General features: G+C 35.9%; 1 protein-coding gene across 10 annotated transcripts in view; it reads left to right on the top strand.

The window, feature by feature from the left end:
- The window catches only part of DOCK9 (dedicator of cytokinesis 9), a 134609-nt gene that overhangs the window by 101121 nt on the left and 17933 nt on the right, over positions 1-15555 (top strand). For 4 of the 10 annotated variants that reach the window (XM_075089964.1, XM_075089919.1, XM_075089969.1 and 1 more), the window contains 8 exons: positions 126-173; positions 1983-2119; positions 5979-6094; positions 10199-10336; positions 10642-10824; positions 11479-11592; positions 11730-11945; positions 13672-13729. In XM_075089964.1, the coding sequence (XP_074946065.1) occupies positions 126-173; positions 1983-2119; positions 5979-6094; positions 10199-10336; positions 10642-10824; positions 11479-11592; positions 11730-11945; positions 13672-13729 (1010 nt within the window). Of the gene's footprint in view, positions 1-125; positions 174-1982; positions 2120-2630; positions 2675-5978; positions 6095-10198; positions 10337-10641; positions 10825-11478; positions 11593-11729; positions 11946-13671; positions 13730-15555 lie in introns of all 10 variants that reach the window. The other 6 variants (XM_075089956.1, XM_075089937.1, XM_075089978.1 and 3 more) reach the window with 2 other exon arrangements.

Genomic DNA, 15555 nt, shown 5'->3' with positions numbered 1-15555 from the left:
TAAAGAAGTTTTGTCACGGAAGAGTTTAAAGTTTAATAAAAATAGTAGTTTAATAATTCCAATGTACATAAATCTAGAAGAGGTTGTTTTAAGTGTTGCTTCTCTGACTTATGTGTTCTCTACAGAGTATGCTTACATCAGTTCCAGTACATGGGAAAACGATACATAGCCAGGTACTGTGTGGAATTTAAATTTCACTGTCTTGTTCACTAAGTGTGTACAATATGCCTTGAATCTCTATTACAAATAAATTGCATGAGTAGAAGAGTTATTGTGAAATGATACATAACAGTTTGAAATAACTAGTTACTATATTAACAAATCTGTATCCTGTCTGAAAATCTAGTATCTGTTTAAGTATGATGTGTTTGTGTTTTATTATCAATTACTTTAAAATACATCCCTTAAATGCTGTCTTTTACAGCATTTTTTCCCTTGAAATGGTGTCTTTGGGGAAGAAATGTTATTATTTAATTGTTTTGTTAATTCACTGGGCCATAAAATCATGTCCATTGAAATGTTTTCGAAATTTTATATATAGTGTTTATGCTGAAAGGTGAGTAGTGAACATTCCAACCCTGCTGTTTTTCCAATTTGAAGTCCAAACTACCGTTAGATACCTGTACATTCCCATTGAAGGCTGTTTAGGAGAAAATCTGTGGGAGACAGAAACATGTGCTGAATCATTTGTGTATCTTTGCATTAATGTGGTTTTCAATACAAAGTAGTTTTTTAATAAAGTATAGCAACTTATTTAGGCCTTACACTGTGGTTGACATGGTAATACTGTTATAACTAAACTTGTGGGGTTGAAATCCTGGCCCTCTTGAACTCAGTGAGAAAGTTGTTGCTGACTTTGGGTGGTAAAGCATTCTAAATAAAACGTTAAATTTTTTGTTTTTAATTTAGATTTAATGGTATGTGATTCGCTTTCTACAAACAACAAACTTAAATATCTCCTTGGAGACTTTTCAGAAAAAAGATCTCATCTCTCTTCACATACCCTAAAAGAATCAAAGGCCAAAATAAATCTGGCTTTCTTAAGGTTTTGATTGTAACCTTTGTGTTTAAATGTACTTCAAACTCTGGATTTACAGGAGTCTGTAATTTTCAGGCTTTTTCTAAAAATTCTTCAAACTAATTTGTTTGACTAGTTTGTAGAGAAGACTACCACACTTCCTTTCTGTTTATTGATCAGTTTGTGTACTGCATGTTAACACCAAAAATGTTGAGCTATAGAAATCATCTGGTGCTCTGCAGAGAGATTGAATTTTCCCAGTAAATATAGCTTTCTAGTCTTTCACATTATCGTTACACTGAAGTACGTCATAATCAATGCATGTACTCTTAAAATACACAAGTGACAGAGAATTAAAGGGAACAGGGAATTCTGTAATTCAAGCACTGGTTTTCATTTTTCATCAGCTCTGGTGGTGGTACACAATAGGAAGTTAACCTGTACTGATTGCTAACACAGATCACTTTTCTGTTTTCTTCACTTGATTGCTGCAAGTTTAACAATGTACATGGCTCTTCTCCCTTCCTGCTTGGGTAAGACGTACATGATAACAACTCATTTAATTCCTGCTATGCTGTTGCATGTATGCTTTCTAATTTTACCACTGTGTATCCTAACTTTTTTCTAAACTTTTTACAATCAAAATAGAGGATTTGGCTTTGGGTTCTGAATATTTTTCAGAACGTTTATGTTCTCAAATACTTACGTTTTCGAAAGCTCTGAGGTAAATTTAGCACTTCAAGAGCAACTGCTTGTGTGCTTTTGCTTTCATTCTTTGAGGTTTTAAGAAAGTTTGCTGTGATGCTTTTTTGATGCTACCTATTTTTGTTTTAGAAATAAAACAGTAAATAGGTTGCATTATATTTCTTTCTACAAAACTTTTTGTGCTTAACTAACGCTTCCTGTCTTGCTGCAGTTTGACATGTCTAACTTTTGCTTCTATCCCATTTCACCCATCTTGCAGGAACCAGGAGGGGTTGGGACCCATAGTTCATGATCGAAAATCTCAGACATTGCCTGTTTCCCGTAACAGAACAGGAATGATGCATGCCAGATTGCAGCAGCTGAGCAGCCTGGATAACTCTCTCACTTTTAACCACAGTAAGTCTCATGACATAATAACATTCATCATCCTCAACCAGTACCACAACACCAGAGACAGGTCCCAGAGCCACACCAGTGCATTTCCATGACTTTTATTGTTTTAGGTCAAACAAATAGGTGGAATCGGTCGATGGTCTGTTCCCTGCCTTCCTTATAACAGAACAATCAGTGCTCACTGATGCCATAGCATGGAGCATGGTTAACTACAGCGTATTTTAAAATTGTATTTTAATTATATGCATTTGAACTTTGTGCTGCACATAGTTACCAAATTTACTTATTTTTTTCTATTAGCTTTATTAAGCTTCTTTCCCCCACCCCCCCAACTTGGTCTTATAAATGATTAGTCTAAAAGTGAAAATACGCGCTCTGACCATATCTCCATGTTTTGACATCCCCTAAGGAGAAATAAGTTTCTTAGAGTTTCTGTGGAGATTGTGAAGCCCATGATTTGGTTTGTCTGGAAGTGAAAAAGCGTCCAATAATGAAGTGATTTTTCTGTTTTCAGTGTGAGAAAGATATCAAGTATTCTTGGAATTTCTGTAGACAATGGTAAGATTTAATCAGGTTGAAGTCAGCTTGTATAAGACTACTGTATTGAAAACTAAATCTGCTTGTGGCCTATCTTTTAAACATGCTGCTCTTAAATTGCAAAACATACCGTATGTAAAGTATTCTGAAACACCATTTTTCAATTTTCAGCTTCAAAAAACAATGAAACTAGTTGACTAATCCAGTAAAATACAGCACTGGTACTTAAAAGAATTGTGTGCAGTAAAGCAATTATTTGAGTTAACTGTATGTTCACTGTGTTCATCCTTTTATTTCCCAAAACATCTAACTACCTTAAAATCTTTTAGCTTGTTATCTGTAATATAAAGCAACAGCTAACCTAATTGCACAAGACTTACCACATAGCTTTGTGAAAAACTGAAAAAAAACCCCCACCAAACCTCTCTGTTTATAAATGCATTCTCATGCCTAAGTATAAGAAATGCAATTCTTTGATTTTAAAAATGTCAGAAAACTATATAACTGTGCAAATTGCATCTTTTTTTTTCTTGTAGTCTGTCTGCTACTGCTGTATCATAATAATTTCTAGATTTTTTTAATAAACAAAAGGAAGAGCTTTTAGATTATGTTGACCACACATTCAGTAAGGTAAAATAATATGTAGATAAAGACTGATTTTAAAAAAAAAATCTCCAGGAAATAAATAACATGGCTATTTCTGGGCCCTATACAAAGAGATTTTTTTATTTCCAGAACTTGGCAAAGTTTAATGATTTTTAGGAAACAGTAAGCTGAAAGATTTTAATAAATGCACGCTTATGTAAAAATAAACTTTCTGTTCTTTTCCATCTGAAGAATGTTGTGAAGGAAGGCATCTCATTCAGATAACTTTGTGGAAAGTGATGATAGGGCTCTGGTTTTTTTTAATGTTGGACATTTAATGAATATCTAGTATTGACCAAGGTTTTACAAAAGGAAAATATGTTGCTGTAAAAACCATGTCAAATGTGAAATTGATTTTTATACCTTTGGTCTTGGCCTTGTCTAACGTATAGTTTTGTTCAGTTGTCAGTCTGCCTGTATTGTATATCCAAATTAGTTTTCAGAACTTGAATAAATCTTGTAGGTATCCTGTAGGGGATACATACAGGAAGTATGTATCTGGTGGAAATAGTTGCTTTACTTGTTCCTAAAATCATGATTCTTTGGCAAGATAGTTGTCCATAAAAGTAAATTATAAACTTTATTTCACTCTTTCTAATCATTTAAGCAAGGAATAGAACTGAAGTAATGGTGTGTTATTTCACATCTCTGAGGAATTTCAGTATAGTTTTGTACTGAAGAATGAAAGAAATGAGGCCCTTTGTTCAAATGTCTAAAGCATCTCAATACAAACTATAAGAATGTAGATTGATGTGTGTATTGTTGGGGCTGGAGGAGAGGAGGATGCTCAGTAGAATAGTGACATGCAAATGTACCGAAATACAAGAGAATATACCCTGATCTGTAATAGCAGTATATGATCATTCTCAAGCTCGTAGTCATTAGAGATTACCCCATTTTCACTGTTCTTAGATGGTTTTAAATCCAGTTAGTCTGTAGTAGTGTGAATGTATGGGTGCATGTTCACGTGCGTGTCCAGGCAGATGACGATATTATATGTGGTAATTGTAGTTCCGTGGTTTCTTTTTAAGTTACATGTGAAAAATAGAATCAAGTATGTCAGTTATACATGAAGAATACAGTATTAGGTTCTCTAAAATAATAGCAAATTGAAACAAGGATAGTTTTTAGCATGTATATGGGAAAAGCACTGCTAAATCAGTCTTTTAACTCAACTGAATTGAGTGTTCGTTTAAGTTTACATCCTGCCCAAAATTTCAGTCTCTAGTAATAATGCAGGGTAATCAATCAATGACCTAATTGTTTGTTTGTTCTAAATTATTTATGTGAAGAACAATATTTGAGCTGTTTGAAATCCTGTCTATTGACTACAGTTTTTACTTAGTATTTATAATAAACCTTGCACCTTTCTTCTTATCTTGAAGATCAAACTAATTACTTCTTTAAAAAATATTTCCTGTCCTCAGTGCAGTTCTCAAAATAGTTGTCATCTATTGTGATCTTCAACATTACCAAAACTACAGGCTAACGCAAGGATTTCTGGTCACTCAATGGTGATTCCTGTGAAAAAGGATTTTTAAAAAAAAAAAATTATTTGAATGTGGCAAATGTTAAAAGTTGCTTTTAACATTTGTTAAAACTTGCTTCCAAATGCCAGTTGGGCCTTCGTCATTACAGAGGTGAAGGGGGTAGTTGGATTGAAACCACAAAGAAAATACACGGGAGGATGAAGAGGTGGAAGCAGAGAGAATGCAAAAGATTATAGGAAAGAAGTGTACACTTCCCGACAGAAAGGATGTATGAATCTAAAGAAACTGGTGATTATGGGTATGCATGCCTAGTTCAGCTGGGGAAGCAAGAAGGTGCAGAAGGAAGTGGCCAGGTATTCTTATAAAAGAATATGTAATTTCTTCTTTTCTTGGTCTAACAAGATTGACATTCTTGTCATTGATTTAGTGGTACTGAGCTGAATGTAAATCTAACATGATCCAGATGAAATTTTTATAAAGCAATCAGGGCACGTTTGTCAATCTGGTTCTTAAAGGTCAATGTTAGGGAACATAAACGATATATTATAACCAGTGATAAAGTAGGATATGTTTTCAAAATTATTTAAATACAGCATGGGCTAGAAGCAATAAAATATTTTTATTAAATATGGAGCTATTGCATGGTATTGCTACAGAGCAAAATTAATTACTTGGGTCTTCAGCTGCATATAAGTACATTATCATATTCCTTCAACTCTTAGCGTTTTGTGTTTTTATAATGGTTGACTTATGATTGACTTTTAGATCATTATAACATCACTAAATTACCAATACATGTTTTCAGCTGTAACTCCATCCTACTGCAGTACTTATTTTAAGAATATATGTGTGTGTATATATAACTGTGTATGTTTCTATATATATACGTGTGTGTATACATACATACACATATATATGAAACATCAGGCATTTATTGTTTTAACTGCTGTTTAATGCTTCTATTGTTGACATTTGTACTTAATAGATTTTATGATCTTGTGCGAATTATGTTAGAATAGTTGTATGCACATATCTGAAAAATATTTAAGTGCATATTTTTCTGTATTGAATACTAACTTCTGTCAGGCTTTTTACTTGTTAATCTTTTCCTAGTTTGGCAAGTCTTTTGGAAATAAGAAACATTTAAATTAGTATATCCGGCACTTACACTTCATTTGGAATTTCTGTAGGCTATGGCCATTCAGATGCAGATGTTCTCCACCAGTCTTTACTTGAAGCAAATATTGCCACTGAAGTTTGCCTTACGATTCTGGATACGCTATCGTTATTCACAATGGCTTTTAAGGTTTGTTCTTGACTTGGTGTTAACATCTCCCATAATTATTTTTCATTAAAAATAATTTTTAAAATATTTTTTAAATTATATTTGTATTTTGTAGTCTAGTAATATAGCATTGTATTTTTAGCATTTCTAGCACTGTATTTCATTATTGTACCATGTAAAGGCTGATAACCTCTTGCAGCAAAATGCTTTGGCTTCAGTTACAAATTGCACGCAGACTCCTTACTGATCAGCAGTAATCTGTGGGAAAAGCTCCCTTCTCATCCTGACTTCCAAAAATATTTCTAGAAACTTTAGTGTCTACTAATATTAGTGGTAAAACTCTTTTTAAGGCCATGTGGGGTGAAAGATCTATTGTATGGCAAAACCACAATTCATAATTGGACACTATCAGACTTTTATATTGAACTTGGTTGCTTCTTATATTAAGTCACTCATTAATGAACAATAGTTTGTGTGTTCCTTTTTGTGTAACTTCATTTCAATTTGTCCACTAATAAGACTTCTTTTTAGTTGTATCAGTTACTGTAGCTCTCCTGTGGAATCTTTTTTTATAGCACACCCACTTGCATACACCTCCCATCTGGTTTTTTTGCACTCTTCCAAACATTAAAGGTGAAGCTATAAAAAGGAGAGATGATAGATCTAGCTTGTTTCTCCCCGAAGCAGAGCATTGGATCCAGATCCTTGATTGAAGTTCAGATTTTGTGTCTTATCTTTAATCTAGTTATGCAAACATGAGCTTATTCATAATGAGAATCCTTTTATTACTAATTTAATTACATAGAGATTAGAATCAGTTCTGTCCACAGACTTCACGACAGAATTGAAAATGAAAATAGCTAGCTTTAAAGATTTAAAGAATAAACACTAATCTTTTAGTTATCAGTTGCCTATCACACTTGGAATGAAAGTGCTTCAAGGTTATCTGTACGTAGCATGTTGAGAAAGTAGCTAAGAGTATACCAAAATAGTCTACAAGATCAAACAAATCAGGTAGGAGAATCAGGCTATTCAATCAACTGCACTAAAATACATAAAGGGACCTTTAGAGATCATCTAGTTCAACACCCCTGCCATAGGCAGGGACATCTTTCACAAGGTCAGGTTGCTCAAAGCCCTGTCCAACCTCACCCTGAAAACTTCCAGTGATGGGGCATTCACAGCTTCTCTGGGGAACCTGTTCCAGTGTCTCACCACCCTCATTGTTTAAAAAAAAAAAAAAAAGAATTCCTCCTTATGTCCAAACTAAATCTACCCTCTTTCAGTTTAAAACCATTAAAACCATTTCCCCTTGTCCTGTCACTACAGGCCCTGGTAAAAAGTCTGTCCCCATCTTTTGTGTAAGCACCCTTTGTATCTTGAAAGGCCGCAGTGAGGTTTCCCTGGAGCCTTCTCTCCTACAGGCTAAGCAATCCCAACTCTCTCAGGCTTTCTTCATATAAGAAGTGTTCCAGCCCTCTGACCATTTTTACAGCCCTCATGTAGACCGGCTCTAACATGTTCGTGTCTTTCATGTACTGGGGGCCACAGAGCTGGATGCAGTATACCAGCTGGGGTCTCATGAGAGCGGAGTAGGGGAGGAGAATCACCTCCCTCGACCTGCTGGCCATGCTTCTTGTTATGCAGTCCAGGATACAATTAGCTTTCTGGGCTGCAAGCACACGTTTCTGGCTCATGTCCAATTTTTCATCCACCAGTATCCCTAAGTCCTTCTCCACAGGGTTGCTCTCAATCCATTCACCCCCATGTCTGTATTGATATTGGGGATTGCTGCAACCCAGGTGCAGGACCTTGTGCTTGGCCTTGTTGAACTTCATGAGGATCACATGGGCCCACTCCTCAAGCCTGTCAAGGTCCCTCTGGATGGCATGCTACAGGGAAGCCTCTAGTAAATCAACTGCACCGCTCAGCTTGGTGTCTTCTGCAAACTTGCTGAGGGTGCACTCGATCCCACTGTCTGTCATTGATGAAAATATTAAATATTACCGGTCCCTTGAGGGACACCATGTGTTACTGGTTTTCCACTTGGGCATTAACCTGTTGAGTGTAACTCTTTGGATACAGCCATCCAGCCAATTCCTTATCCTTCTAACAGTCCATCCATCAAACCCTTATGTTTCCAATTTAGTGGCAAGAATGTTGTGGGGAACCGTATCAAAGGCCTTACAGAAGTCCAGATAGACAACATCCATAGCTCTTCCCTTGTCCACTGATGCATTCACTCCATCGTAGAATGCCACTAGATTAGTAATACTGATCTGCTTCTTTTGGGAATAGTTAGCATACTATATAGAAGGACAGACAGCTTTTTGTCTTTCACTACTGGGGATCCAGACCTCTGTTCTCTGTTACAGCAGGGAAATCACAAGTTATGTCTGCCTCTTGGTAGAATTTTAACTGATCCTGGGTGAATTCCTACTACTCTAGAAGGTTTTAGTGAACTACCTACCTACCTACCTCTGACGCTGGGACATCTGAAGAAAGGATATTGTATCAATTTCCTCATTAGGATAGGGGTTTGTAAGACAACATTTTGTTATTTTGCTATAAACCTGGAAGTAGTAAGCCTTACCATCTTTTAGAACTTGCAGTTATGTGTTTAGCTTTGGGTCATCTACAGAGATCTGTATACTGCTCCAACAGATAAAACGTTTTCCTTTAACCAAATAGGCTGACTGGCTTATATCCAACCATTTATGTCTAGCTTCCTCTAAAATGGCCTGCCTGTGGCTTCACTGCGTAACATTTGGAGATCTTTGGCCTCCTGCAAGCATTGTTATCTATTCATCCACGAAGCTTGAAACCACACTGAGTTCTTCTGGTCTGCAAGTCATGTTATCAGAATGGCTTTAAATGGAGGACTGTCTCCTTCAATTTTTTTAATATTGAGGAACACCTGAAATGCCTAGGGCTATGCTGAAATTCTTTAGCCTGAAGAATTTCTTCTGCATCTCCGTGAATAAAAAAGGAGACATCTGCAGTTAGATATCTCTTCCATGTTTGAGAGAGCTTAAGGCATGCTACAAGAGCCCAGGTCTATACTGGGAATCAAGAATCTTTTTTAAAAAAATGTGTTAAACTAGATTCTTTCAGTCAAGATTACCTTAAAACTTACTTGAGGTAGTAATGGAGCTGCCTTGCAGCTTGCCGTTTGGATGCCTGTATATAGTAATGACTAGGAAGAGCGGAGTGTGTAGAGGTGAGTTGCAGAAGGTGCAAGACCTAGTAGAATCATGTTGGAGGGCCAGTGGAGTCAGAGGGAGCAACTTAACATGGTCCTCTCAATTCTGGACTCCCTGGACTGGATTGAGCAGACCCTGAATTGATTAACCTATTTTGGTGTTTTGTAAAAGAAGAGACCTTGTTGTTTCATCCTAGAGTCCCATAGGAACCTAGCGCATATGCTCAGTGGACAAAGGGAGAAAACAGGTCCCCAGAGCAAAACAGAAGCAATATGAACTGTTAAAGATGCACAGTCAATACCTGTGCCACAGAAATTGGGGGGGACAGGATTTTTTTAAAAGTTTGGATGGAAGGCAGCTGTTAGTGATACGGATATCAAGAGTGTAAGCCTGTGTATTGCATACCTCAGAATGAGTTCCGGAATATCGATGCAGCTAAAACTCTGAAAAGTAACTAATGTCTTTGTCCTTAAGAGCACTTCCAGTTCTAGGACTGTAATGAAAGACGGTGAGTGGGTGGGTGTTTGGTTTGGGGGACATTTTTTTTCAGAGCATTTTAGGAGGAGTAGCTATGAGAAAATTCCACTGTCTGAGCTGCTAAAGCCCCTGTAACCGAAGTGTGTTAATACTTTAGTGTGCTTCTCAAAGAACTGTTAATAGTAATTGATTTAATTAATAGCTGTTAAAAACAGTTGTTCTGTAAGTCTATTCAGAAGCCAACAATTTCTTTATAAGCAAGGTTAATGAAGTGTTAGAAATATCTTATGAAAATTCAGATATGTTTGAATTATTAAACATCTTGGTAATACTGTGCAGGTTTTTTTTTTTTTATTTCTTGCTTTTGGATGATCTGTGTATGTTCTTAGAATAGTATAAATACGTCACTGTACAAAACTCCTAAATTCTCACTATCAATTTAAAGAACCAACTACTGACTGATCACGGGCATAATCCATTGATGAAGAAAGTATTTGATGTATACCTCTGCTTCCTTCAAAAGAATCAGTCTGAAACAGCACTGAAAAATGTCTTCAATGCTTTAAGGGCACTTATTTTTAAGGTAAGAACTTTAAAAATAATTAATCTTCAAGTACTTATCCGGTTCTTTAGTTAACAATATACTAAGTAAAAATTTAAGAACTAAAATCCCAAATTCAAACTGGTGCGTAAGGACCAATCTGACCCCAACAGTGTTGAATACTTGTCCTTTGAATTGCTGTAAAAATCGTTTTGTGTCATGAACTGTCTATTTTTTCCACAGTTTGGGCATAATAATATATTTGTATTTTTCTTGACATGCTTATTTTATCAAGAACTGGAGCTAGTTTTAAGGAATAATTTCTTTCTTTTCTACTTTTTCCTCAGTTTCCCTCTACATTTTATGAAGGTAGAGCTGATATGTGTTCTGCGCTGTGCTACGAAATTCTGAAGTATTGTAATTCCAAACTGAGTTCAATTCGTACTGAAGCTTCACAGTTACTGTACTTTTTAATGAGAAATAATTTTGATTACACAGGGAAGAAGTCTTTTGTTAGGACACATCTGCAAGTTAGTATACTTCATTCCTTCTTTTTTTAAATGTTTTATTTGTAGATGTGCAGTTGCATACCAGTGTGGAAAGCCCTGTCAGATAAAAACATGAAAGACTTTATTTGGGGTTCAAGCAAGGCTGGTACTGTTCTAAGAGTAAGAAGATGGCAATAAAAGTATGTTCAGTACAAGGAAATACTTAAAAACAATTGGATGGCCCTGTGTTTCGTAGGAAATAATTTTTCTTTGTCAGCAGCAAATGTTTGTTTTGTAGATGTTTTTCTGATTGTTAAATGGCATACCCTGTGGCATCTGGAAAAGAGAAGAAAGCAGCAACAAGCACGTAAAAGTCTAAAATAAATATGTAGAAAATTGTGTGTTGTGACAAGGCTGGGGCAATAGTTAACTAGTTTACTACTTTTATGACATCTGGCTAGTTCACCTAGCAGTCGGTCTTCAGAGCAAAGGATGCATGTGCATTAAGTTTACATGTCTATTTTTTCTTGCCTACGTTATTGTACAAGTAACTTTGGGAAAAAAATCAAATATAATTTTACTTATGGGGATAATCTTTCAATTAAAAAGAAAAAAATTCCTTTGTAATTGCTTCATAGATACATCTCAAGGGTATTTCATGAAATATGCACTAACAAGACATTTGTTTCTGTCAAGGTTATTATTTCAGTAAGCCAGTTAATTGCTGATGTTGTTGGAATTGGAGGAACTAGGTTTCAGCAGTCTCTTTCCATCATCAATAATTGTGCCAATAACGACAGAATTATAAAGGTCTGTTTTCATTCTCTTTCCATACTGTAAAAGGATGCTTAAACTCTTTCATAGCATCTTTTGCAATTAGGTGTCAACTTTTTATTGTGCAAAGAATAGAAAAAGATATTAGTTAACCTAATTTTTCCATGTTTTAGCACACTACATTCCCTTCTGATGTTAAGGATTTAACAAAACGAATTCGTACAGTACTGATGGCTACGGCTCAGATGAAGGAGCACGAGAATGATCCAGAAATGCTTGTAGACCTCCAATACAGTTTGGCAAAGTCTTATGCTAGTACACCTGAACTAAGGAAGACATGGTTAGACAGCATGGCGAGGATCCATGTTAAAAATGGAGATCTTTCAGAGGTAAGAGGAAAAAAAATCAAACTAGTTTGAGCTTTGTAGTAAACTTTAGTTTATCTTTCTTGAAATGGAATGTACTATATGTAGTTGTTAGTGTGTTAATAATAAGCATTTTTAATAAATTTTGAATTGTTAGAAGATTAGTTTCAATGGCTGATAGGTTTTTGTCCTTTGCAAGTATATCTGTAAGTCGTTTCTGATTACTTAAGTAACATATATGTTTAACAACTGTAGTTGAGATACTACTAAGCCAGGAAAGCTAATGCAAACCATGGAAGCCACAGACCTTCTATTTAAATGTATCTTTGTTATCAGTTGCCAAAACACTTAAAGCCACTCCTTGAATTCCTCTCCAGTTGCCTTTACAGAATTAGCTTGATTCTGTTCCAGAGTGCTTACTAAAAACCTCCTAGTGCTCTTAAAATTGACAAATCGAAATTTTTTCGTTTGAAAAAAGAAAGCTATCTGATTTCACTGTGCTGTTAAAATATTTAATTCTAGCAAAAAGGAGAGTTGGGAGTGGGGATTTTTATATGTCTTGATGTAAGTATCTTATCAGCATACAGAATTAATTTTGAGTCTTCCTTCTTTTTCCGTCTGAAAGTAAATCATGTTGCATGATGTAATTGAATTTCATAAACATGTCTGTTAAACTTAGCGCCATGTAAGCAAGTAGAAATAGCAGCTGCTATCTTTCTTACTCACGTCTTAGTACTAGAATTCTTTTCTTCTATATCGTAGCAGCACAGAAGGCATATGCGATACCCTGTTATTAGCTTGTATTTTGAAGGAAACAACTTCAGCTCTCTAGGAAGACAAAAGCTCTTTTAGTCCTTTTTAGGTCTGTTTTTAATTTTTTGTTGAAGATTTAGAATCTTTGACTGTAGGACTAGATGAGGATCTCTGCAAATCACCAAGCCCAACCCCATACAAAATATGAATTAGAGAGGATTTCTAATAGATACGTACCTTTTTCCTTCGCGTCCAGAGTCTAAGATTCTGCAGCCTGCGTATGTAAACTGTTCAACTGAGAATTACAATTAGAATAACACTTTACTGTAAGCCTAAACCTTTTTAGTAAAAGAAGAGTATTGAACATTTTATTTTTTGTCCTTTCTGTGGAGAAAAGTCATCAGTGTCAAGTTGATAAAGTATCTCAAATGTTTGAAGACAACTCTTGTCCCTCTTCTTTTTCTTCTGTTTCCAGACTACACCAACCAAATTCCTCCCAATTCCATTTGTAGGTCAGGCCTCTTTTCTTCTTTTGCTGCTTTCAAATGATCTGTCACCATTTTTGGTTTTCTACATTTTCTTGGTCTAGAGCCAAAAGCTGGACAAAACAGGTTAGCAGAACAACCATCAAATGTTGAGCAGAATAATTAATAGCTCTTTTGTTTCACATAACACTTAAATCCCAAAAATAGGTTGGCCTGTTTTTATTATAGCGTGGCATTCCTATCTTGTAATTTGTGATCTGTGGTCACTCTCAGGTTATGTCCTGCTGTCTATGCTACTCAGTGCTCTGGTAAAGAAGGGGTGAGTGCTCTTGCACAGTTATTGTTTTGCATAAATGAGGTGGAGAATTTTTACCCCAATCATAGGGCATATCCTGCAAATCAGCAAAAAGGAAAACCAAAGAATTATCTCAGGCTAAGCGTTCTCTTATACCTTGGTTTTAGTAGTTCGATTATAATTGTAATTTATAAGATTGTTACTATTTCTGTTTTAGGCGGCAATGTGCTATGTCCATGTAGCAGCACTGGTTGCAGAATATCTCACACGAAAAGGTATGATTTTGAAATCTTACTTTAATACTTATGTTTTTTCATTATAGTTTAGGAAAAGCAATAGTTTCCCTGAGGAAGCTGTAGGCATTTCAGTGTTCACCAAGGAAAAAAGTCTGACCTAACCAGATAGCATACTTACATATTTAAGAGTATACTTGCATATCTAAGAGGCAGCATTTCAGATGAAGGTAAAGTACAATTTTTAGGAAAGTAAAAATTTTAATTTTACACCAGAGCTGCTAATAGCTGAAGTCAGTCCCTTTCTAAAGCAAACTTATCAGTGAATATTGTTGTTCAACAAGTAGTCTCTCACCTCATATAGGGAAACCTGGCATTGTCAGAGAAGTCAAAATAAATATGTACAAATTTTCAGATGCCGAGTCAGTGATAATAGTGCTCAGAATGCTTCACCTGTCTTGGTGTCCTGTGCTAGCAGCTGTCTGTAAAAGTGGGTTTCTGATGACCCTTGAGATAGGGTAGAAAATTACCTTTCATCTATAGGATCAAAAGAGTTCTCAGTCAGGGATCTGAGAAAAGATTATATGGCTTCTATTTAGAAAAACAGATCTCTAGAAGAAAATTTCAGAAACCTGTTGGGACTGATTATGATGTTGAGCTAGTGTTTTGGTTTGGTAGGCAAATCCATGTGTGCAGCTTTTTAGCTTTGCCTTTGCATGACAGTTCAAAATGAAGCGAAGTCATGGGTCTACAATATGCCTTTTTTCTGTTCCTTTTGTGTCTCTTGCCAGATACTTATGTAGTGTATAGGCTATCCCCTCTGCCCCAATGATTTCAGAAGCTTCTGAGCCCAAATCTGAAACTAAGTTGCTTGTCAAAGTTACTATGCCCTCTTGAAAGTCTGATAACAACTAACTGATAACTGGTGATAATCTGTATGGATTTGTGATTCCTTTGGATGATCTGCTATTTTTGTTTACGTGAAAAATTGAACTGCTGCGTTGCCAGAAAGTGTTACTCAAATATTGATAATGTTCTGTACAATGCCTTTTTTTTTTTGGTAGTGGGTTGAAATCTCAACATTTTACTGCATAATGTTTTTACAGCAGCTGTATTACAACCATTTGCTTTATGTCTTGTTGGATCTTTCCCATTCCACAACACAGTGCTGTAAAATGTAGGATAAAATAGAGATTTCACTACTGTTGAAGTCTGTGGAAAAAATGAATTGGTTGGTATGGGAGTAGACCAGATGAAGAGTCAGAGATATTGGGCAAATGAGACTTTGCTGTACAAGTTAGGCTTATTAAGTCTTGCTTTCCATGAACAGTAACGCAAATCCATGGTATTTCAGGGAACAGTAAAACCTGTGGTCATCAGACTCCCACTTGAGCAGAAAGAATCTTTGTAGGAATGAGCTGTAAAATAAATAGGCGCAGGTCCTTGAGCTTCTGTAGTATTTACTGATTGCTCTAGAGGCTTTAATTAAGAGAGGTTTTGGCCAGAAATCCTTATTTCTTAATTCAGCAGTCTGATATGATAAGAAAAGATCTAAACACAACGGGTAAAAGACGTAGGGTTTGTGTCCGAAACCTCATTTTTCCGAAATACTTATTTCAGTAAAGGAAGTTAGAGCGCTGGGGTGTTTTTCTTGCTTGTAGCCTGACTTTCTGTACCTACAGCTGAATAATCTGGTTTGCCATCCTTCGATCATTTTTGTATGGTTGATGTCAGTCCATTCAGATTGTTCAGACTGGGGAAGCTCATATGCCAGGGCCTGTTCGTGTATCCAGTTCCAGCATGAATTCATGCCTGTTTAATTAAATACTGTAAAAGTTACCTTGATTAACTTAGACTTAGGGTGGGGT

Source organism: Phalacrocorax aristotelis, chromosome 1 (genome assembly GCF_949628215.1).
Source record: "Phalacrocorax aristotelis chromosome 1, bGulAri2.1, whole genome shotgun sequence".
Lineage (NCBI taxonomy): Eukaryota > Metazoa > Chordata > Aves > Suliformes > Phalacrocoracidae > Phalacrocorax > Phalacrocorax aristotelis.
This window is presented reverse-complemented; position numbering and strand designations above follow the sequence as displayed.